Source organism: Candoia aspera, chromosome 4 (assembly GCF_035149785.1).
Source record: "Candoia aspera isolate rCanAsp1 chromosome 4, rCanAsp1.hap2, whole genome shotgun sequence".
In the NCBI taxonomy this organism is placed as follows: Eukaryota; Metazoa; Chordata; class Lepidosauria; order Squamata; family Boidae; genus Candoia; species Candoia aspera.
In genome coordinates, this window is record NC_086156.1 from 16,253,060 (window position 1) to 16,277,787 (window position 24,728).

The 24,728-nt window shown below is 36.3% G+C and overlaps 1 protein-coding gene across 2 annotated transcripts in view; it reads right to left on the reverse strand.

Moving 5' to 3' along the window:
• Positions 1–1,707: 1,707 nt before the first annotated feature.
• Positions 1,708–24,728, reverse strand: part of ZEB1 (zinc finger E-box binding homeobox 1) — an 83,275-nt gene continuing 60,254 nt past the window's right edge. Inside the window, exons 3-9 of one of the 2 annotated variants that reach the window (XM_063303463.1) lie at positions 23,046–23,108; positions 20,000–20,131; positions 16,395–16,597; positions 13,466–13,571; positions 10,488–12,289; positions 6,147–6,327; positions 1,708–4,220 (exon numbers count right to left, since the gene is read on the reverse strand). In XM_063303463.1, coding sequence (XP_063159533.1) covers positions 3,658–4,220; positions 6,147–6,327; positions 10,488–12,289; positions 13,466–13,571; positions 16,395–16,597; positions 20,000–20,131; positions 23,046–23,108 — 3,050 coding nt within the window. In that variant the 3' untranslated portion in view covers positions 1,708–3,657. Of the gene's footprint in view, positions 4,221–6,146; positions 6,328–10,487; positions 12,290–13,465; positions 13,572–16,394; positions 16,598–19,999; positions 20,159–23,045; positions 23,109–24,728 lie in introns of both variants that reach the window. The other variant, XM_063303462.1, reaches the window with a different exon arrangement.

Consider the following 24,728-nt stretch of genomic DNA (forward strand, 5'->3'; position numbering starts at 1 on the left):
AGTGGAAAAGGATGGGAGTTGCAACTCAACTTCTGGAAGGCCACATATGACTATTCTTGAAGATAAGAATAGCCATATTTACTTTGGTAAGAATACAATACTATGCATGTCTGTTCTGAAACTGACTGAGATCAGCAGAACTTTCTCTTCAGAAAGTGGATATTACAGTCTTCTTACATTAACTCTTAATATCATGGGAGAAAATATACTCTTCATAATCTTTAAAAGAAACTCTTACTCAGAACAGCATACATTTTCTAGTGAAAAAATAGCATGAAATGAGAGAACATTAAACATATGACTATTCATTTTAAAATACTTTTAGTCCTCAGAATAGTGAACTATTCTCTTTTATTGGAATAGTAAGCTATGTGTAGAAACCAATGCTTTTACAATATTTATGTTTATATATGCAAAATTATGACAATTTCAAAAAGAAAGTAGCTTCATGATTTGCAGAAAATGTGTATTTATGCTGTTTTTACACAGTAGGGGTAGCAACTGATTTTCTTTCAACAGTATTCAGGCAAGAAAACAAAAATATCAAACATGGTTTACTATTTTACTTGGCCTCCTAAAACCCAGATACTCCAATAATCTATTTGTATAGCATATACATGCTCTAATAATTAGTTCTCCCACCTAACTCAAACTGGTTAGTTGTATCCTTCAGGACAACAAAACCTGAGCCATGTTTTTCTGTAGATCTACCATTATTATTGATGCATAAGTTTTTGACTAAGACCTGCCATGATCTTTAGTAGCTGTGTGCAAACTGTTACGAGCTTGAACGGTTTTAAGCTCACATCGCCCCATTTCAAGCTAAATCCAAAACAGTTGCTTCAGCCTTACTGAAAATGTTTTGACTATTCTGGAAACAATTGTTTCACATTTGAAGTAGTCCTGTTTTTTGCTCTGAACAATTCTGGAATGGTCATAATGTTATTGACAGGATCAGTAGAGCCTATTTTGAACATGAAATGTTTTATGTATCAATAATCTTTAGTAAAAATTTCTAATACTCCTAGCATTTGAAATTAACAAAATTTCTGAAGTATGCAAAGTCAGCTAATATAGGATAATGTAAATTTTTTGAGCTCCTTGAATTCCTGGGTAACATCCCCCACCCCCAAGTCCCATCTCTGCAGCATCTGTGGAATTGCTTTTCAGTATTTCAGAATATGAAAAATACATAGCTGCATGCAGTAGGGAAAGCAACGTTATTCTATGGTGGCAGAAATCAGGAGGACTGGTACCACCTTTTCCGGCCAACAAAATTTTATTAAAAGGCATAAGCTGTAACTCATGAAAGCTTGTGCCTTTTAATAAAATCTGTAAATTGGAAAAGATGCTATCAAACTCTTTCTGATTTATAGCCCCATGCACCCTCACAAGCAAATGGCAGTTTTCTCTGATAATGACTAACAGAAAAGGATGGTATAATCCAGCCTGGCTGATTTATCCACTTCACTTACTTCTATGGAACTAAGTGAAGATGCTGTCATTAGGAAGACAAACCTGCTGCTTTCTGCATAGTAGGGTATCTTCTCTGTACCCGTAGTAACCCTTAGGTATGGCAGGGCAGTGCCTGGGTAGCAGTAAGGGGGAAAGTCATTCTGGGGAGATTAATGTTTGGATAAAACTTTGGCGATATCCCACAGAAATATGTCAAAGGATAAATTTTATTTCCACAATAATGACAGTAAATCAGGCTTGTTGATGCTTTTTTATTGTGAGATGGGGAGTCTGGTAAAAAACTAGAAAATGACCATGATGTAACAAGGAACTTAAAAAAAAAAATGAAGCTTCAGATTTGTAACTCACATATATGAATACAGGAACAAATTGGCACAGAAATGTTAAACATTGTTCCCAACACTGTTTAGAAGATTACTCTAGCTTGGTTTCCCTAAAGAAATGAGTGTTTTATGGTAAGGTTAATCTCTTAATAAAACTGCAGAGCATCATGCTATTAGTCATACAGTGAATTTCAAAATTTAAGAGCTTTATATTAAAAACTGGGAAAAGGTAAAATGAATTGATTGCAATTGTAAATTGATACATTCCCATTTTGATTCTCCTCTTCTACAGTCCAAGGCAAGTATAAATGTTAACGTAACACTGTTAAATCAAATCTCAATGCAAGAGAACCAATTGCCTCTCTACTTTAAATCTTATCAACTTCCCAAATTTTCATACTAAAATATATTATTGTATTAATACAAACTACAGTATTATACACTACTGTGTAATAAATAAAGAAATATAAAAATAAGACACATAAATATAAAAGTTTTCTAAAACTAAAAAGGTACATATGTCAGTAAGAAGGGTATTAATACTGCCAGGTTTGAAAACATACAGTACAAAATGTTGCACAGATCTAAAAACTAAAAGAAATAAAATAATACTGATAGGTTAAAATCAGCTAACATTGTCAATAAATGGGGTCCAGAATAACTAACATTTGGAAACATATGAGCCCAATAACATATCATGTATTTGTCTGAAATAAAGTGAGCCAATATAATAGACTAGAAATTTCCCTTCATAATTATTGTAGAGAAATTCTCCAGTTAAGTAATTAAAAAAGGAACAACTAAGAGTGAAGAATTGCATTATGAAATGTACCAGTGCTTTTACTTTTCTGATGGCTGGGTGTTTTTGTCCCATGATTTAGTTTACTGAAATTTAATACAAATCAACAAATGCTAGTTATTGTAGGCCACACATTGGAGAAAGGCTGGTCAAAGCCTTTAAAATACTGAGAAATGGCACTTACAGCACACAGGGTCTTGCATAAGGCCAAAAGAGATACAAAATTTCATGTCATATCCTTCATATTTTTTACTACACACTCCAGACACAATTACAAACACTGATTTTGACAACTTGGCTGTCCTCACCAGTATTAACACTGTTAGTCCCTGCAATCAGAACCCACCACATTCTTCCTTTTCAAACTATATTTTCAACCACATGAGCAAGAAACTTCAGTCCTTCTATCAGCTGCTCCCTTAAGGCTAACAATACACTTTAAATGAGAACATGTTCTACTAACAACATCTAAATGTTATAACTGCTACCTTCTAAGCTGAATTTACAAAGGTAGTCAAACACTGTTTGGAACTGTGTCATATCTTTCTGCTTAAGGGAAGTCTGTAGTGCAGAAATTCTCACATTTTAAAAATATAATAAAATACTGAAGCGGAATTAGCAGAATTGTTTCACTGATAAAATAAAATAATAAAAAAGAACATAAATCTCTCCCAATTGTACAATCAAAATATTAAACAAACAAAAAAAAATAATACTGATGGTAACAAATTGATGTCCAACACATACCAAATAAAACATGTTTCCTACAACATGTTCTTCTATTTGCTTCCAGAGTCATCACGTTCTTCTAATCTGTTTCAGGTCACAAACTTGTTCCTAAATTTGAAAACTGTGAAAAATTACTAGATTTGAGATTCAGGCACACCTGGATATATATATTTTTTATATTTTCTGTTTTTTTTTTAATTTTTGTTACACAGTAGTGAACAGGAATCACAGTGCACAGACTACTGTGCTTCCATAAAAAGCATGTAGAGTATAGAACAACTTTCATTACCAGTTGAGATTCCTTCTCCTTGTACAAAACCTCATCATCAGTTAAGCTTTATCGGTTGCTGCTTCTGACATTAGCTCCTCTTTTAATGTAACTTCTGGTTTAATACTGTTTCCTTCATCTACGGCTTCTTTGTCCTTCATGCTATCTTCAGTTATTTCCTCCTCCTCCTCCTCTTCCTCCTCCTCCTCCTCTTCCTCCTCCTCCTCCTCTTGTAATTTTCCACATTCTTTTTCTTTTTGTGATCCCTCCATGTCTTTGTCTTCATCTTCCTCCTCTTTTTCACTGTCTTCCTCCTCCCTTGTTATGCTCTCTCTCTCATCAGAGTCGAGCTGTGAGGGAGACGCCACAGCCCTTGCACCCTCACTCCCCAGGTGCTCCTGTGCTGCTCCTTCCTGTTCTGTGCTGTCACGCTCTTCAGCTTCCCTTTTACAATAGGAGTAGCGATGATTCATGTGCTGAGAGTAAGACCCCGAGTGAGAAAAGCGCTTGCCACATTTGTCACACTGATAGGGCTTCTCTCCAGAGTGCAGTCGCATGTGTTCAATTAAATGATGTTTATGTTTAAATGCCTTTTTGCAGATCCCACACTCATGAGGTCTTTTACCTGAAAAATAGAAATAAGATCATTTCCAAGCTCCCCAGGGTATATTTCGCTTGAACTGGAACTCACTTGCTGCATCTACAGTGCTGAATTTTTTAGGGGAACCTCAAAGACAAATTGGTTCTTCAGAAGTCAAAAGTGGGGTGCCATTCTCAGCAACTATTACAAGAGGTCCCTTCTAGACTTCTCATCACAAACATCAGAACTCAGTGAAAACTGTTGTATTTGCTCTTTTTACAAAACCTAAATAGGGTTCAGGGATTTGTAATTCCATCATATTTGGAAGGTACCACACTGATAACAGACTAAGTTTTCCAGAAGTTCTAAATAAGGATCTGTGAGAGTGCATATCTTATATGAACAGCTATACAGAACCTAAGAAAAAAAGTTTGGTTTTTTAAAGTGGAAAATTAATGGTATTTTATCTAAGTAGTGAAATAAGGACAACAATAATGATGGAAAATATTAGTTCAGAAAATCAAACAGCAGTTAGCAAGTTATTGACTCTGTTTTCAGACAAGTCTATAGACTCAGTAAGTTGAGGATTCCATGTCTTTTAAAAAATCTGAATAACTGAAAGAAAACCTCTTATAATAAATATTGGCATGAACTAATCATTGCTAACTAGTGATAAAACCTACGCTGATAGCTAATATGAAACTGGATGTTACATTATACTTCTTACTCCTGTGCAGGATTCAGACATAAATTAGAGTTGTGCCATGGCCCCACTTGTACAAAAGGAAGTCCATGTGAACAAAGAGGGGCTTCTTCACTTTGTATTGTTGTTTCTGACATTTTTCAGTCTGGCTCATTTTCCTAACCCTTCCCTTGCTTTAGATGTGAATGGGCCAGACATGTGAACGAGAAATGTGGATGTCCCAGTCGCTTCTATGTTATCCACAACAGGTCAACAGTTGCTTCCTCTGTCTCACCCTCCTTAACAGAGAAATTACTTGCAATATTCTACCTCTAAAGTGTAATTTAAGTTAAGGAATTAGGTATAACTTGTTCCATTTTTGAAAAGGTTTCAAACTAGCAAAGTAAATATCTTTGCAGCTCTCTATTAATTAATTAATGAAATTTATATGGCTGCCCAACTCACTCATGGTAACTCCAGGCAGCTTACAGAAATAAAACCCCAAATACAAAGCCCAGTATACCCCTACCCCCTTGGCGACAACAATATATTCAATAAAACCACTTAATGGGCTCCACATCAACATGGGATCCCCAGGCCTGCTGGTAAAACCATGTCTTCAGGGCCTTTCAGAGGAGTATTAAGGTGGGGGCCAGTCTTATTTCCGCAGGGATGATGTTCCACAGGGCAGAATCTACCATGGAGAAGGCCCTTCTTCTCAGTCCCACTAGATGGACCTCCTTAATGGGGGGGACCCGTAACATACCCTGCCTCCCCGATCTGGTGGGTCAGGTAGACGTAACTGGGAAAAGGTGGTCCTTCAAATAACCTGGCCCCAAGCTATGTAGGCCTTTAAAGGTGATAACCAGCACCTTGATTTGGACCCAGAAGCAAATCGGCATCCAATGTAGCTCCTGCAAGAGAGGTGACATATGTGCAAATCTAGACTTGCACAAAACCATGCAGGCCGCCACATTTTGAACCAACTGAAGCTTCCAGATACTTTTCAAGGGCAGCCCCATTTAGATGGTGTTACAGTAGTCAAGCTGGGAGGTCACTAGGGTGTGTGTGCCTGTGAATAGGTATCTAAATCTAAATCTATCATCAGTACAAATGTGTATCTGGTGAAGTCCTACTCAATGAGCCCAATATGGAATGGCAGGAGCTATTTTTTGACACAGAGATGCACATTCCCATTTGGGGTTACCACCTGTTATATGTGCTTATGCCTGCTGTTGTAATTGGACCTGAATTAAAAATTGTGGTACCTTAATTTCTTGTTCACATACCTGTATGTTCATATTTATGCCTCAAAAGTGAGCTACTCTTCTGGAATATTTTGTCACACAAATCACAGGCATACATTCCATTTTCTGTCTTTCTCATCTTCTTCTTCGGTGGTGTAGAATCAGAATCATTCTGATCCTCTACATTTGACACTCCTTCTGAGCTAGTGTCTTGTCTTTCATCCTAAGAAATCAAGGAACAGAATTCTTAAATCTGTTAAAATATAATGTTGGTAAAAGAATGTACAATAAAAAACATAATCAGTGTTAACTACACATTGGTAACTCATTTAATCTCAACTGTGACATATCCATCAATATTGTTCCGTTAATAGCTAGAAGGCTGTGAATATATGCATCTCAGAATAAGAGATATTTATGCTCAAGACTAGCCCAACAGACAGACCACTGGTTAGCAAAGAGAACGCTAGTATAAAATGTGAAGATTTCATAAGAAAAAAAATATAGACTGAAAAATGATGAAGGCAGCTTCACTAAAACCTCATAAATGTTAATAATATCCATGCTTCAAAGATCACTACTACTACAAGTAGTCCTTGTTTAGCAACTGCCTTGTTAAGTGACCATTCACAAATACAATGGTGATAGGAAAGAAATAATTCTCTGACCAATGTGTGCACTTATGCCCAAATTTCTGCGCCTGACAACAACACACACCAGAGTGAGAGTAACCTGGCATTGCTGCACAATAGAACTTTATCAAATGAGATGGCAGCAACCAGAGATCTTTGCAGCCCATCACATGGTTTGCTTAGCCGTGTTGCTTAGTGACCATTTTGCCAGAACCATTTGCAGTTGCTAAACAAGGACTACCTGTATTTTTATCAGCTTTTTCCAATCTACTGTAAGAATTACAGTTCCGCTCAAAAATTTAGGCACCTCTGGTCAAACTGGGTGTTTCAATGAATCTCTGAGAGAACTGAAGCTAACACAACGATCTGCAAATTTGAATTCATACTTATTAATCATATACATTTGTTTACAGATTCAAACTAAGAACACTCATTATGGTAGGCACAGAGGTTTGGACATATTTTCAGTCAGTATTTAGTAATAATTCTTTAGCAAGAAAATATCAGCACCCAAATGTTTCTTCTAGGCAACTAGGTGTCTTTCTGTTCTTGCTTTTGGATTTTTTTCAAACTCTTCCTTGCAGAAGTCTTCTAGCTCAGGAATATTCTTAAGTCTCCTTGCCTGCACTGCATGTTGAGATCTCTCCACAGATTTTCAGTAATATTCATGTCTGGACTGTGAAGGCCATTCCAAAACCATTACCTTTTTTCTGTAAGTAGTTTGTGGTTGATTTGGAGATATGTTTTGGATTGTTGCCTTGCTGAAATAATCCATTTTTAAAAACTTTTAATAAAATAAATATCCAACTTGCTTTTAGCTTCAAATTTTTTTAACTAAATGTGGAACATTTAGCTTCTAGGATATGCTAATATTCTTCCTTCCATGCACACAATATTTCCTATGCCACTAGCTGTCACACAACTTCAAAGCATAATAGAGTAACCTCTGTGCTTAACGTTTTGCAATGTGTTCTTTTCTTCAAATGTTTCATCCCTTTCCCCCCAAAAGTATCTTGTATGTATAGTTGTGTCCAAAGAGTTCAGTTTTGGTTTCATCAGTCCAAAGGACTTTGTTCTAAAATGTCTCAGGCTTATCAATATTTTCTTTTGCATACTTTCAACGATGACCTGTATTTTGAGGTTTCCTTCTAACAACTCCCCCCCAGAGTTCACTACTGTATAAGCAATACTACACTGTGGATAACTATTTCAGTATCAACTAAACTTCAGCACCTGTCTGCAATGATCTTTCCGTTCTGTTTTGCAGTTTGGAGGCAGTTCTAACCAGTTTTCTTGATCTTCTAGATCTTACACCTTGATTTCAACGTTCTAAGTAATTTCAATTTTTTAGCAAACTTTCTCACAGATGAAATTGCTAGCTGCAAATGGTTAGAGATTTTTATAGCCTTTCCCTGCTTTGTAAGAATGAATTATCTCCATTTTCAAATGCCCATTGGGCCTCATTAACAACTTTACAAAAAAAGAAAATCAACCGGAAAGGTGTCCAAACTTTTGTACCTGCCATATTCACTGCTTTTTTATTCTGAATGTTTAAATATTTGCACATAAATACTAATATGTGTTCAGATTTACAGAAAGATATGTTCTACCATATGTTCTACCATATTAAGGTTGTGTCAGCTTCTGTTCATTAAGGGATTCATGAAAACAATTTGATCAAATATACAATTTTATCATATACACATGTAAGTTGCTTACTATGTCTCTCATAAAAGTACATGTATTTCTAATGTTCCTGTGTAAGTTCACATTCAACTATTACTGTAGAATTTTTTTAAAAAGTGTTTTAATTCTATCCTATGCCGGAATTTTCTAATACAGGGATCAGCAGCCACCTGTGACTCCAGTCTGCATGCACTGTCTGAATCTGTTTTCTGTGCCCCTCAGAGCTGTTCTGATCATGAATTCTGAGAGCTTACAGCAATTTTTTGGCGTTCTGAAGTTGGGGAAAACTGTAATGCATGCCCCAGAATACATCACAATTTTAAAAAACAAAGAACCCCTTAGAACTCCTCCATAAACAGACTTGTCATATGTGATGTGGCTTCACCCACTTTGTGACTCTTGGACTTAAAAAAAAAGAAGTTAGGTGAGGCCCTTGGCCAGCATAAGCTTGCCTGACTGTTCTAACAATACTAACAAGCTTAAAAAAACAAGAACTTTGTAACAGTTTTTAAAGTAATGTGACCACAGCAATTTACAAACTGAATTTTCCTTAGTAATTAAGTTTACGTTTAGATTTATATCAGTTACATAATTATATTAGTTGCACTAAGTCTGGATGAGTCTGGATGAGTGGAAAATTTTGATATGACATTAAGAATTCCCCAGTCAACAGAACATGAAATATAAAGCCATTAGGAATGGCTTTCACATATATACATGAGGAACAAGAGACAACAGCTCCATGTATAAAGAAAAGACCGTGAGTTAGTAAGATTACTAATAATATCATTCCACATCAAACAATTACATGGGAACAGAAGCCTCTCTTTTTGCCTTTTAGTAAGAGATACTGTAAAGTGTCCTGGGGTGGAACATATGGTACAAGCTGAAGTAGATAGGCGATGTCTGCTTGGATGTTATAGAGCAGACTGGAGAAACTGTTGCCCTACAGGTAATTGGACTCCAATTTCCATTGACCTGAGGCAGCAAACCAATTTAGTTCTCAGCATTTGAAAGGCCACAGATTTCTCACCTGGCTATATAGATTTTATGCATGTGGCAGCCTAAGTGTCCCCATAATCGGTCTGAATATTGGGGGAGGCATACTAGTAGAGACCTTAGCAACTTGTTCCATATTGGGATGTCTATGACACACCTTACCAATCATCTTGTCACATCCCATTTAACACAATTACATTTACTGGTCCCTACATTTGATTTAATTTGGCCTTATTGCCATTTTTTAACCTGACTGGTATGACAAGAACACAAAGTTGTTGATAAAATCACAATGCTAAGCCTACTGTGAAAACATGAATATTTTTTAAAGTTCAATAATGAGGCCTGCTGAAAAGTATTAAAAGGCAGTATCTGGTACATATAGCAACTGAAGCAAAGTATAACAAAGGGGAAGATGAAGAAGAGAACTCTGGATAGACAAAAACAGCAACTAAAGGATTATTACAGTACCAAAAAGGTGTTAATACACTGCAACTATTCAACTGTTAACGTTTTTCAATCATTTGTTCCAACAGGCCGCATAGGCAATGCTTTTGATAAATATCCATCTTCAAAAATATTTGATATAGTCCTAATGGTTATAAACACTTGCATAAAGATCCAAAAAGTAATAGCGTGCATCCTCAAAGTTTCATTTATATCTTTTTTAGAAATATATTATAATGTAAAAATGCATGCTAGACATTTGTATTATACTATTAAACATCACAGTTTAGACAAGTCTATAGAGAAGACTGAAACAACGGCAACACCACTCACAGATTCTTGATTTGCGTTGTCCACTCTTGGTACTAGGCTATGTGATATAACTAAAGAACATTTAGGAAGTGATATGAAAGACCCCTTGCTTATATGTAGTAGTATGAAGTATTTATACCAAGATTAAAAAATGTTTTAAATGTTATCAGCCACACGATCACTCAAAATAACATATAATATTAGCAAAACTAACATTACATTTTCCGTATCTATCTGGTACTTTTTTTTAATGACACTGCTTCATAAACTGAAATATTCACATATAAAGGGATATAAGTGTAGGTACCTGACTTCCATTGGCCTGCGTCTGTTTTGGTGTTTCTTGAACTGTAGGGTTAACTGTGGCTGAATAAGTGTAAGCTACCTGTGGGATAAGAATGGTTTGCTTATTGGCAGCAAGAGCTCTTAAGCATGGAACACTGTTCTGGTCAGCAATGGCAACAATTGTAGGTAACTGGGCAGTAACTGTAGGAATAGCAATATTAATGGGATTGGCACTTGGTGGGATTACATTTACAACTGGTTCAGAGTCTGTAATACTGCTGTCCTTTTGTGGTTCTTTTTTTGCACAAGTTAAGTTCAAAGGTTCTTCCTGAACAGAATATGCACTGTTCTGGTAAACACTAGTAGATCGTTCCAATGATTCTCCATGTTGCTTTGGTAATGAAAGGTCAAGAGGTTCTATTTGTGGCTCTTCCTGGACACCCTCATTAAGGTACAAGGAACCCTGTGCATTTCTAGATGAAGAGAGGTTAAGAGGTGATGGGGATGGTGTGTTACTCTGCGAGCCATTGTGAGCTGATCCTGTTGATACAGTCTGTGGTTTATCGGTCTTAAGAGGACCTACAGCTTTAGACTGACTGTCCTGCTGTTCATTTGCAGCTGTAAGTCCAGTGTTGTCATCATTATTAATAGAGTTTTTTAATTTGTCAGGTTCAGGGGAAGATTGTCCAGATGATGGTACAGAAATCTGGCCAGCTTGCATTTTTTCAAACCACTTTTTAACTACATCCAATGGCAAATTTACTGAATCAGCAATTTTTGAGAGCTCATCTGAGCTTGGTTGTGCATTTAATGCATAATAGGCTTTAAGGAGGGATAAAAGGTTTTTTAAAGGAGGTTGACCAGGAGATGGGTTAACCTCCCCTGCTTCTGATGAAACAGAGGATTCAGACTTCTCAACTTCTGCACCACTGGGCTGAGTTGGCTGAGTGGAATTTTTGATATCATAGTGCTTTGATTCTTGAAGTGCATTAGGTTCCCCTGGACAGTCATCATGAAGAAGGCAAGTGCTATCATTGGTCTCTCCTTCAAAACTTTTTTCTTTTTCAGACTTCACTCTGAGATCTTCTGGTAGTTTCTCAGTTTTGCAGCTGTTATTTGGGGCAGAGTTTTCTTTTTTCAAATTCTGTGGTACAACCTGAAGAGGGCTAGGTTGCTCCAAACTGTAATTAATGATAATTTTGGTTGTCCCATCTTGATCAACCAAAGGAAGACTGATAGCTGAAATGAGGGAATGTCCAGCTTGTTGTAGGGGTGCAGTGTTGATTGTTTCTTGTTCTTTGGATGTAAGATTGGTGTGACTGTTCTCCAATACTTGCCTTATAACATTACCATCCACTGCAACTTTAAGTACATTTTGAATGTCACTTAAGTTGATACTTATTGGAGATACCAGACCAACAGTTGGCAAAACAACAGCTTGCACAACGCCCTGAGTAGAACTGGTTGCCTGTAATGGGCTACCACCACTAAATACCCCATTTTGCAAAGGGGCTGAACAGTTGATTCCTGATGCAACCACTATGGGCTTGAATTCATAATCCACAGGTTCAGTTTTAATTTGGTTTACAGGGAGCTGTTCTTGTAAGGGCTTATTTTCTATCTTTTGTCGTACTTGTGGTCTTGTTGGGCTACCCGGAGATGCAGAAAGAGAAGGAGAAGAGCACTGAGATGTCTTGATCCCTGATCGTGCTCGGCCATTCACAGGCACCATACCAATACATTTCTTACTGCTTATGTGGGAGCTGTAGGAACCAGAATGGGAAAAACGTTTCTTGCAGTTTGGGCACTCGTATGGCTTCTCTCCTGGATACATACATACATATATAAAAAAGAAACATCATTATAATGTAGAAATCTCAATTAAGAGGTTACAGGATGGATTTACAGGACCAACACTGAAATAGTTCTGTGAGTAGGAGGTGCCTCCCAGATGGGGAAGGAAACCTCTATCCAACCTGATATCTATATAGCAACTCCTCTAGATTTCCAGATACAAAATTAATACAGGCTGATTGCCCAACTCCTACCCTCTGAAGGAATGATATTTATACATTCACTGTCACCCTTCTTTCTACTGATAACAAAAGTCTTCCCAATTTTTCTGAAAACGGGCTAGATTTTTTTGTGTTCATAAAGTATGTATATTGCATAGAATGTTTTCAAAAACACTGATTTATTCACTGGGCTTATAAATGTCAGTAGTTCAACTGAACCACTAATATAATATGGTATATACTTGTCAACACATTTTAAATGATAATATATAAGACAAATGAATGATACAAAGAACTATGCTTCGTATACTGTAGTTCACTAGGCATAATACTCATTCAGTACTGGAGGCAAAGAACTGAATGGAAGGAAAATTATAGCACAGAATTTTACATTCTGTAAATGCTTGTACAAGAAATCATGGAGTGGTTCTAATCACTTGCACAAGAAGGTAAACAAACTAGGGTGTATATGGAGTATCTCTGAATTAATATCACTTTTCTTACAGCAGGCTACAGTGCAAAATATAAGATAGCCCATGCATAGAGAACATCTTTTGATCCAATTCTATTATGGTTGGTCACGCAGTCAGCCAGATGTTTAGAATTGATTTGGCATTTTTGTCCACCTATCAAGACCTTCCCAAGGACCTGAGATGGGCAGATGTTGTTGTTTAATAGGATAACAATAGGATGTAAGCTATTATTATTACTACTACTATTGTTATTATTAAAAAGCAACAACTGTTAAATAGAAGTATATTAATGCCACTTCACAATTTAACCTAAAAGAGGTCATAAGGGTGAACTGCTTCAGTATTGTTCAGTAAATCTGAACAGTAACAGCCTGCTTGATTTGTTTATAATTTTTATTGCTTTAGCTGCTCACTGAAAAATGATATTCAATATCTCAAAATAGATGAAATTTAAACTATGACAGAAAAGTCAAAACAATGTACACTGACAAGCAAAATACTAGGATATTTACCACTGTGGATTCTTAAGTGTTCCTTTAAGTGATGTTTATATTTGAAAGCTTTTCCACATTCAGTGCACTTGAATTTTCTGTTACCACTGGATTGTGTCACATGTCTCTATAAGACAAAACATGAAGATCAATCAGAAGACTAAACAGGAATAATGAAGCTTTTATGTGTGAGAAATTTCTTATTTGTAATAAGATACATTGAAATTTAACAGAGTTAAAAATCATCAGATGATTGAAGATATTGCTTGTGAAAAAAGAACAAGAAGGAAAACAGGTGAGCCATATTAGAAAAACAAGCCACAAAAATCACTTTATCTTCTATCCGAATTTCAGGCAGAAATGGTTTTGCAATTTTACATGCCTAGGAAATTCCATAAGGCATTCTGTTATCTAAAGAATCTGAGTAAAGACACATAAACATTATAGAAACATTATTTTTAATTATTTGACTTGATTTTTCCATTTACATGCTTCTAATTCTTACTGTTGGCCTTGAATTCCTTTATGCATCCACATCATAGGGCTGTTCTAGAGAAGATGGTCCAGTAACAAATACACCCAGTCACAAATTATTCTCCAAATAAATGTACAGAAATCATATTTCAAAAGTTAGTACAGCTCAAGATCAATAATCAGTGTTCCTAAACAATACTGAAGTGACTTTACTATAATTTTAAAAAACACCTTTTTGAAATATATAGAATGTATGTTTTTGTGACATCCCTGTTTTCTGCATGAAATGGGAGAATCACAAAGAACAATGCTAAAAAACTTGCATGTTTACGTAAAGTAGATTACACAGATGATGCTAAACTCTCCCTTATGTCATGAGTGCCAAAAAAAGACTTGCAGGCAGCAGAGATCAGAAACTGTTTCTGCAATCAGAAACAAACATGCACACAGAGGATCTGGTGGCTTGCTCCCTTGCTAGTTCTCCCTGGAGTTGTTAAACCCTCCTCATAAAACCTGCTGGCCTCTCCTCCCCACAGCTTGTGGGCAAGCTGACTAGATAGGCTGCCACCAGCTACTTTACTTGAGAAAAGTCCTCTCTGCCACTGATTTACCAGGGAGAAGGTAAGTAGCAATCTCCTTCCTTTAGTAACCTGATCTGTCAGGGTGCTTAGTGGCCAGATCCCTTACCTGGGACCAGCACCACTACCTCACTAAGAATTTAAATCTGCGTTACATCATAGTCAGTGACATTGAAGAAAATTAAAAAGAAAAAGGAAGAAGAAATGAACTATTTTATCAAGAGGGCGATCTTAATCCTTCTCCATTCAGAGTACAGCTGTCCCATCAACCCAGGATTTCCCACAAACATAACGCATGCGAGAGCAACTCTACCAGCCTAGACTGCAGTCCATAAAATCAAACAGAATCTGTAGTGCAAACTAGTTTTACTGGTCCTAGCTTGCTTCCTCAATTCACTAGGTTTCAGCCTGGCTGCTATTGGCTGAGGCTTCTGGGAGTTGAAGTCCATATATCTTCAAGTGGCCAAGGTTGAGAAACACTGGTGTATGGTATCTTTTATACCTGTATGACATTGTCCCAGAGTAAGTTTGTGTTTTGCATCCTAGTGCACTGCCTCCCTCCTTATACATTACCCTAATCAGATATTACTATTATTCAAATGTGTTAGTCTCTTTTGTGTATATTGGTACTAATGTTACTAAATCTTCAGTAGAACTATCATGGTTTGCAATTTGTGAATTGTTTGGCTTAAGTTTTACATAACTCTAACCCTGTTCTAGACATTCTGGGGTACAGATCAACCTGACTTATCAGAAACTGTACTAGGGTATATAGGTCCATAAACGTGTCTTCAAAAACAGTTGATTAATTTGGATTACAGTTGTTGAGCAAGTGTCTTCCTAATTTATCTTCCATAGAATATCCAAAATTATTTCTCAGCATACTTTGGTAGGTAAGGCATACCCTGAAAATCTTGCATGAAATCAATTCACATAAAGCAAGACACTGATCCAGTGGAAAAAAGGAAGTTTTGGGGTATAGTGTCAAATTTTATAATCCAAATGCTTTGACAAATGTGCTGATACATTTTTAGAGCCTTACTCTTAAACACATTATTCAAACATGTTTCCTTCCTTGTTTCATGTCCTATGTACAGTGAAAGCATTTTCTCCATGTCTTCTACAGCTGGATTTGTAATGTTATCATGGCAGACAAAGAGGCAGAATGCATCACAGCACTAAAAATTTTATTAGCATTCTTTATGTTGCACACGTTAAAGATTTCCCCAAGTTAACAGCTCATCTAGGGCTGAGGATCCTTCACTAGTCTCAGCACAACATATTGTATTATGTCTAACTTTGTTTCTATTGTTAAGAGGCCCTTTTCCTTTTGGATAAGGAGATTGGATAAGATGTTGATTGTCATTTTGGTCGCATAGTAACAGTAGTAGCTATTGCAGGTACAGAAGTTAGTAGAAGATAGATAGAACAACCACACAACACAATGGTAAACGTGTGAGTGAGGACAGAAAGGGGTTTTGGTGGCAAGAAGTCTTGGCATGTTTCCAGACCTTTACTGCAAATTGATTACGCTGGGAAAAATCACACTATAGTGACTTTTTTTGCACAACACAAATTCTTCGATGAAAATGATGAATCAGATAATAGCGATTTCACAGAAAGTGAGATAAACCTCTGTTGTGAATTGACTTGGTGGATTTGCATTGACTGAAGCTTGGCAGCCAAAAAGTTGGCATAACACTGACTGAGAATACCTGTGCATAAAGTATAAAACGCTCCAAGAAAAGCAATTTTTCTAGGCCATTATATTTTAAGGTAAATATACTTTTATAAAACATTTGTGCACAAAGTCAAATTCAAATGCAAACAAAATGACACACATCTAAAGTAATTAGTAGTACTGAACAGAACAGTGATAAGAGAATTTCATCACTCACTTGATCTCTTCCAGATTTATGTGATGTCATATGGCGTTCAAGTTGTGTTCTATATGCAAATGTGTAACTGCATAAGGAGCAACTAAAGTTATCTTCATTTTTTTCATGGCGATATTTTATGTGTTCTTTCAGAGAGGTAAAGCGTTTGTACCCTCTATCACAGTAAGGGCATGTAAGTAGCTGCGAAAATGCATCTGGTGTGCCTGAATGAGAATAAGAAAGTATTATTTTGATGGTCATGATTAAAGCATTCTATTTTGAAATTGGCTTTTTATTTTCATCAGTTCACCTCCAGTCAGTTTATAAGGGACCAAAAGGTGGCAAGCATATCTATTCATGCTATACAGGTATACTCAAGCCTCCTGTCATTTAATTCAGTTTAAAACAATCACATGACCACATTGCTTAGTGACAACAATCCCGGCACTCCCCATTGCCATCGTTAAGCAAGGTCCTGTCATTGAACTGCTACAGCTGATGTCTCTAGGAGCTGATGGGACAGACAGCAGAATAACTACCTGTTCCTGATCAGCCTCTTCTACCACCATTCTCTATTTCTTCCCTAACAGCTGAATAGATCGATTTGAACTATTGCCACACTTCCATGCTGTTGCGAAGAAAACTACAAGGACACCTGCTTGTCACCAGTGGTAAAAATTGACCAAACATGTTACTTTTAGAGATACACTTGGGGCAAAGCTCAAGACTACCATTGTACCAGTGGTTGAGCAGATATGTGTTATAGTATTGGGTTAGCTGGCTGGTAATGTTGTGAGTACTTCTATTGTCCTTGCTAATGTTGTGCAAAACTACAATAGTGTAGCAATTCAATTCAATTCACCTTGCTTAATGATGGCAATGGGGAGTGCCAGGATTGCTGTCACTAAGCAATGTGGTCATGTGATGTCACACTTTACAATCACATTGCTTAGTGATGGAAATGCCAGTCTCAATTACCATCGTTAATTGAGGACTACCTGGATTGCTCTTCTATATTGTTTTTATATTTTTGATTACATTACTCCATTTAACCACTTGTGTAATTATTATTATTATTCTCATTTCTTTTTAAGATACAAACTGGCAGCTCTAATGGTACTGTAGCGGCAGTGAAATGCCCCAACTCAACCATGTAACTGCAATGCTTCTGCAATATACAGTGTAAATCTTATGAACCATTATTTTTATAGTGCATAACTAAAACTGCCACTTATTAATAATAGTAAAATTAGTCAGTCCATTTAAAAGTAACACTGCTTTCATGATACCTTATGACAGTTAATTGCTATTTCATTGACATCCATACAAAGAGCTGAATTTTTATTTTAATGTATTGCGTTAACAAATCATTCTTTAATTTTATTTTAATAACAGAAAAAAGAAAGAAAACAAAATAATAATATTAAGATACATACACTGTCAAGAAAAAAAACATTAAAAAGTGCTGTTACAAAAAGTGAAGAAATATAACAAAAGTAAAAAAAAACTTGTCATAGTATATCGTTATAGTTACAAATCCATATATATTTAATGTAAATATTATTCAAATGCATATATATTTCTAATACATTTATATGACTATTGTGTGTGTGTGTGTGTGTGTGTGTATTACCTACTGTATTTTGTATCATTATTTTTAATAATACCCAAAACATAGTAGATGCAATATTGCACACAACATTTGACAAGGACTATGCCTTTAGTCGTATAGGTAAGAGCCAAAGATGTGAGATTCAATTACCTAACAACCTCTCTTCTTAAAGCAGTGTTTCTCAGCCTTGGCAGCTTTAAGGTGAATGGACTTCAACTCCCAGAATTCTGGAAGTTGAAGCCCACTGTAAGGATGGAGAACCCAGGAGCAATGGTTAATTGCACCTGGGTGCTCTAACCTTACACATCAAAGAGAAGGAAGGATAGAGGAGAGACTACATCAATGAAGGGGCAAGGGATAAGAAGAGAGCAGATGGCAGCAACCCCATTCACAACTGAGAGACTGAGAGGCCACCATCACGCAAGCTGTCAACGCAGAGGAAGGGGTGGGACAAAGAAAAGGCGGGAAGACAAAGGAGGGAGGCGGGAGGAAGTGGAGCCAGTTGTGGCTTTGACGGTCTGAGGTAAAGACCTAATAAAGAACTTCGCATATCCATCGTGGCTTGTGCTGTGAGTTTCTGAGATTAGGCCTTAAAATGAAAACCTCACACCCACACATCTTAAAGTTGCCAACATTGAGAAACACTGCCTTAGAACAACCAAAGGAAATAGGGGCTGAATTGAATTGAATTGGGCCTAATTTTCACCAGAACATTGGCACTGATGGACATAGTTCCTCAAAATATCCATCAGATCTGCTATTTATTACTCAGTGGGGTGAAGAGTAGTTTCACTGGAGCAAGTCCATGTAAGCAATTGGTGCAGGCAAAGAGCTAAAACCTGAAAGGAGAATGCCTGTTCATGGCGGGCTTAAAGGAAAAAAAATCTGAAAAGTTATGATTATGAACTTTCTATGTTATACTTGATTTAGCCCAAAGTTGGATATTAAACAATAGGAAAATAGGAGTGGAATGGGCAGGGGTAGCGTGTTCTTTCATTCTGCATAAATGCGATGGCCTTTTGCCATTTCCTCTTCTACCCAACTTGATTCTTGCTTTTCAGAAAAGACCTTTCTCTCTTCCAGACCACTTTGGACCACTTCCATCTTATTTTACTCTATCCAATTTTCACTAGTTCTGAATCCTTCATCATTTCTTTCACCAATGTTTTTCATTTAAGGAAAACTTTAAGTCCTTTTTGGACTATGTGATTTCTACATTTTAGGCAAGAGTAAAGTTCTTTTTTTTTTTTTCAAAGCTAGCTGCTTATTTGCTTTTCTGGAGTGAGCACTGTACAGTTATAGAAACGGTGTATGTAAAAGGGAGGGGATAAGATTCAACTGTGTATATGTTCTGTCACAGATTTTCCCAAACTCTGTTTCTGTGCAGAGTAGATTCTTGCCGGAACTGAAAAACATGACTTCAAAGGATTGCTTATTAGATATTATAGAGATGCAATGCACCACATATGGCTTATGTATCTTTAGATCAGGTTTTTCAAACTTGGCAACTTTAAGATGTGTAGACTTTAAGATGTGTGGCATGCCGGCTGGGGAATTCTGGGAGTTGAATTCCACACATTTTAAAACCACTGCCTTGGATGCAACTTACAGGTAGTCCTGGCTTAACAACCACAACTGGGACTGGAATTTTGGCCAGTAAGCGATGAGGTCATTAAGCAGATCTGACCCAATTTTATGACCTTTTCTGCAGTGGTCATTAAGCGAATCATGTAGTTCCCCACTGATTTTGCTTGCCGGAAGCCTGTGGAAGCCTATGGGATGCTGCAATGGTCGTCAATATGAACTAGTTGCCAAGAACCCAAATTGCAATCATGTGACTGCAGAGATGCCATGATGGTCATAAATGTGAGGTTCAGACATATGTCAGTTTTTTTCAGCGCCATCGTAAGTCTGAACCATCACTAAATGAATGGTCGTTAAGTGAGGACTATCTGTATACAGCTCTTCTAATTACACCATTTTGGAAATTACAGAAAACTGAAACAGCGCTTACCGTTTTCATCCTGACCACTAGCCTCAGGTGTGCCTTGCCGCTGATCCTCCTCAGGTGCTTCAGGGTAGATAACTGCTGTGTCTTCTTGTTGCAGAAATTCTTCAACATTCGGGTCATGATTTTGTTCATTTTCTGCATCAGAATCACATTCATCTTTTACTAGAAATGAGGATTGATAATAAGTATTCTTTAATTACTTTATTTGTATTATGCCTTTATACTCAGCTGAGTACTCAAGATGACTAATAACAATTAAGGTAAAGAAAAAACAAAATAGAATTTAACACTAAGCAGGGGTACTGTGGGTTGTGTGTCAATAAAGTCAAGATGGTGGGCACAACCATGCAATCAAAGCCCTGCTCCTTTTTAACAGGCATCACAACTATATTAAAAAGGAGAGGGGCTTCATTTGCATGGTCGTGGCTGACACCTTGACTGTTTTACCTCCTCTGTGGACACCCCTGATATTAATAATTAAATTATTAAATTAAGACAAGTTTGAAATGTGTAGACAATGAGATAAAAATACAGAGGTGGATTCCAGTATTTTACCAAGGGTTTTTTTTAATGTACTAGAGTTGGATGTACAAGCCACTTCTATACACCCCCATCATATCCTCTACTTTCATCATCTTAATTTTTACCTTGACATTTCAAATGTTTTAAGAAATGCAGATGCAGTAATAATAAAAAAAACCCTTTTTATTTTGGGACAAACACGATCCATTTGATCTTTCTATATTTTGCAATTATTCCGTGATATTTAATAGCTCAGCCAATAGTTAGGTGAAGTCGCAGATGATAAGGAGGCAACTGTTTTTAAAAGTACTGAGCTGAAATTCTTATTTTAGCTTTATAAATATGACCATGACAACAAGAATAGGTCTTTAGTTAATGTTGAAAACTAGCTAAACACGATGCCAAACACAACTGGGCAGGGAAATAATTCCATAAATAATTGCTTTATCAATTATGTACAAAAAGTACTCATACTTTCATGAAAAAATGTTTCAGAATAGTTGCCCTCACTCTGAATAGGTTTTATTTGGTAAGAGTTATTATCACTCACCAAATTTAACTGGCTCTATCAAGGTTTTACTGTTTCCAGGAATGTGACTTAATTATTTTTTAAAAGTCAAAGTTGCACCTAGACGTAGTACATGGCTGAGAATAAGGTACAAAAAGAAGACTGGTGAGAAAATATTACTCCAAAGTGTAATATTTGTCTCCCAAATCTAAATGGATTAACACTCAGTCAAGCTTTTAGATTTACATTATTGCAGTTGGCAATTTCATTTTGTAAATGAAAGTTTCAGTGTATTTTCCATTCTTAAAATTTGTATTTGAATTAAACAAAAATTTCCCTTTAAATTGCACTTCCAGCTGCAGAATTACTTTTTTTAAAGTATTGTTTTGGACATACTGAAAATGGTTAAAGGATCTAATAAACTGATTCACGGGCCGATTTGATGTAGAGAAGTTTTGCTCTTGGAGACACCAGTCAAATGGGAAAAGAGTCATTGGAATGTGGAAAATCCACCTGTGAAAACGAAAGCAAATTCTCCAACCCCACAACGTTTTCTTACCAGATACTAATTGCCACCTCCTCTATCTCTCCTCTCCTACAACATGTCCCCTATTTCCTTCCTTCTTTTTCTGGACAGGTAGACATACTTCCAAAAAGGGGGGAAAAAACCAGAAACCAAAAACAAAACCAGCAAGCTGCAGTTGCCCATCATTTTTATTTTCAAAAAAGCTTATGAGGCCCATTTGGAACTTTGAGTAATTCTTTGAAATAAAGACGATGCTCGAGGCTAGAATCATATATATATAAATATATAAATATAAATAAAACAGGCATCACCAGCATCAAAGGAGATCTCTATGGGGACAGTGTACTGTCCTCCCGCCTCCATCCTGGATACAGGGATCCCATGTTTACATAATCACAATACAGGATCAAGCTTTTACAATTGCCATCTGGGAGTTTATTCTGAGTTCCCCAAGATGTAATCTATACTGACTTGAATACATTTTTTGCCCTATAATTATTAAATGCTATTTGTATTTACTGTCTTATTGCCATATTTTTTTAAAAGGAGAAAGCAAAAGTTTGAAAGCTGCCAAAATAGTTTTGTTGTATTTCTCCCCTTATTTTCAGAAATGGCTATTTCAAATTTAAAATTAATCTTAGCAGCTGAAATTACATGCATAGAAATTAGGGAAAGGCCCTCATTGGTATCATAATTCAAAATGTATATTCATTTACACAGCACATCCTTTTTAGCATGTACAGAAATTTGCACTGTGGTAAAGTAATTTCCGTTTCTTTTTGCTTACTTCCTTATTTTTCATTCTTTAACCTTTGTTCATTGCATTTTTAAATGTACATCTAGGGCTATGATAGTAACAAGAGCTTTCAAGATGCATAGAAATTCTAGGTGATCACATGCACCAAAGAGCACTTACCCTAGAGCTATGATACGCTGCCAGTTTAAAATCCTATACAAAATAATAATAATTTTTTCACAGGATTAAAAGAGGAATTGCAGTACTTAAACCATATTCTTGTTATATCATCAGTTATAAAAACTGATTTTATGTGCATAGCTGAGGACAAATCTAATATAAAAAGAATATGGCTTATACTGTCACCTATGCTGTGCCTCATCATAATCTTGTATTATAATCTTGCAACAGACCCAAAATAAATTGTTTATCCATTGTTCTGCTAGGAACAGCAGCTAAGAAATTGCAGAGGCACTGCAGTCAGGGGAAGGAACTGTTGTGCATAATTTATCAGCAACACTTCCAAACTGCTCTATTGGGAGCCTAATCTGTTCACTTTCAGTAACTGAATATCCATACTTAAAAGCCTTAAGTGCAGTGCATGTAAAAAGCCAGCAGACAGAAGAAAGAAGATTAGAAAGGAGAGGTATGGTAGTAGAAGAGGAGCAATTTCCTTTTTCAAGAATGCATAGTTATACTAACCTGAAGAATAATCTAAATACTGGAAACAAAATTAAGGAATTTGATGACAAAATACCTGGACATCCAGATTCATCTGTCTGAGCTTCAGGCCCCAGGATTTCCTTTCCTTCTTTACTACCTAAAATATAATGGGATGCAAATGAAGAACAATCCTTTAGTTAACCTAGAAGCTTATTTGCTTGAAACAGTTCAGTTTCCTATCCTCTGAGTCACACTGATAAATAAATATAAAAACAGAGCCACTTTGGTCTAGTGGTTAAGGCAATGGGTTAGAAACCAGGGGTATGTGAGTTCTAGTCCCGCCTTAGGCATGAAACCCGGCTGGGTGACTTTAGGCCAGTCACTCTCTCTCAGCCTAACTCACCTCAATAGGGTTGTTGTTGTGGGGAAAATCAGAGGAGGAAGGAGCATTAGGTATGTTCCCTGCCTTGAGTTATTTATAAAAATAATAAAGGTGGGATTAAAAAAATCTTTAAAAAATGTTCATAATATTTTAATATGATATTATTGTTGCTTTTACTTGAATTGCTGTATACCACATAGTGGAAAAATGATATAAATAAATAGCATACGCATAATGTGAAGAGATTTTTCAGTAATGCTAGAGAATGAAATAACACTGAAAAATCCCTGTCCTTTATTGCTACCTTTCTCATTTCAAGTTGGGGATATCATGAGGAAGGCTTCTGATGAAAATTACAGTAATTGGCTAAATTCACTAACTAGTAGATTTTCCTTCAGCTACCCCAGTCCCCAGCTGTTTAAGTCTTTTATAAGCCAAAGTGCTTGGCTTATAAACTGAAGCCAATTAAAAACCTGATCTTTAAGTTCTGGTATTCTCTATGCTGTCAGTACTAGTTGACAGCCTTCCTACTGAACTCTGAACAAACATGAAAGACATCTTCATATAACGTGCTACAGTTTGCAATTTGGGCATTAATAGGCGTTAAAGACTCTAGCCAGGTAACATTTATCCCTTTTGCATATATGTATATGTATATATGTGTGTGTGTGTGTATTTGACAGTGAATTCTAAAAGAGATGGCTGCAAATGAGAGTTTACATTGAAAAAAGATTAACGTGTGCTCTTTGACTGGAGCCTTCAGGATCATTAACTCCAAATGTAGTCCAAAAAACACACTAGGATCTATAGGGAGGTCTACAGAGAAGACCTTGAGATTGCAGCTGATGCCACTTGGAAGGTTTCATCTAAAAAATTCACACCCTTTTTATAATAATCTTTACATTTAAAGTATGTCTAAAACATAAGCTGAAGTAAAAATATGAACATAGTGAAGACCATTAAATTATTTGGTGTGTTCCCTATTGCCAAAGTTCAAGTTTCTACTTTGGAAGATAAACTATCCACTATGTGTATACTTCTATTAACCACTGCTTATTTCAACTGCAAATGGAATATAAGCAGGAGAAATAAATAAATAAATAAACAAACAAACAAACAAACAAACAAATAAGAACCATTATTGAAATATTGCTTTATTCACAGAAAATCAAATTATAAAAAGGTATCATCTGACTTCTCTACTGAAAGAGCTAGCTTATTACACAAAAAGCAGCATTTGTTTTGGATGTATATAACACATCTGGCATATTACTGATCTATAGGTATTTAAAACCATATCTGAAATTAGTAACAGAAATAAGGGTACTTCGGCATGAAGAGTTTTATTCTGAAAACATCTGCTTCATTCAGCAAATTTTATGAAGGGTTTAGATC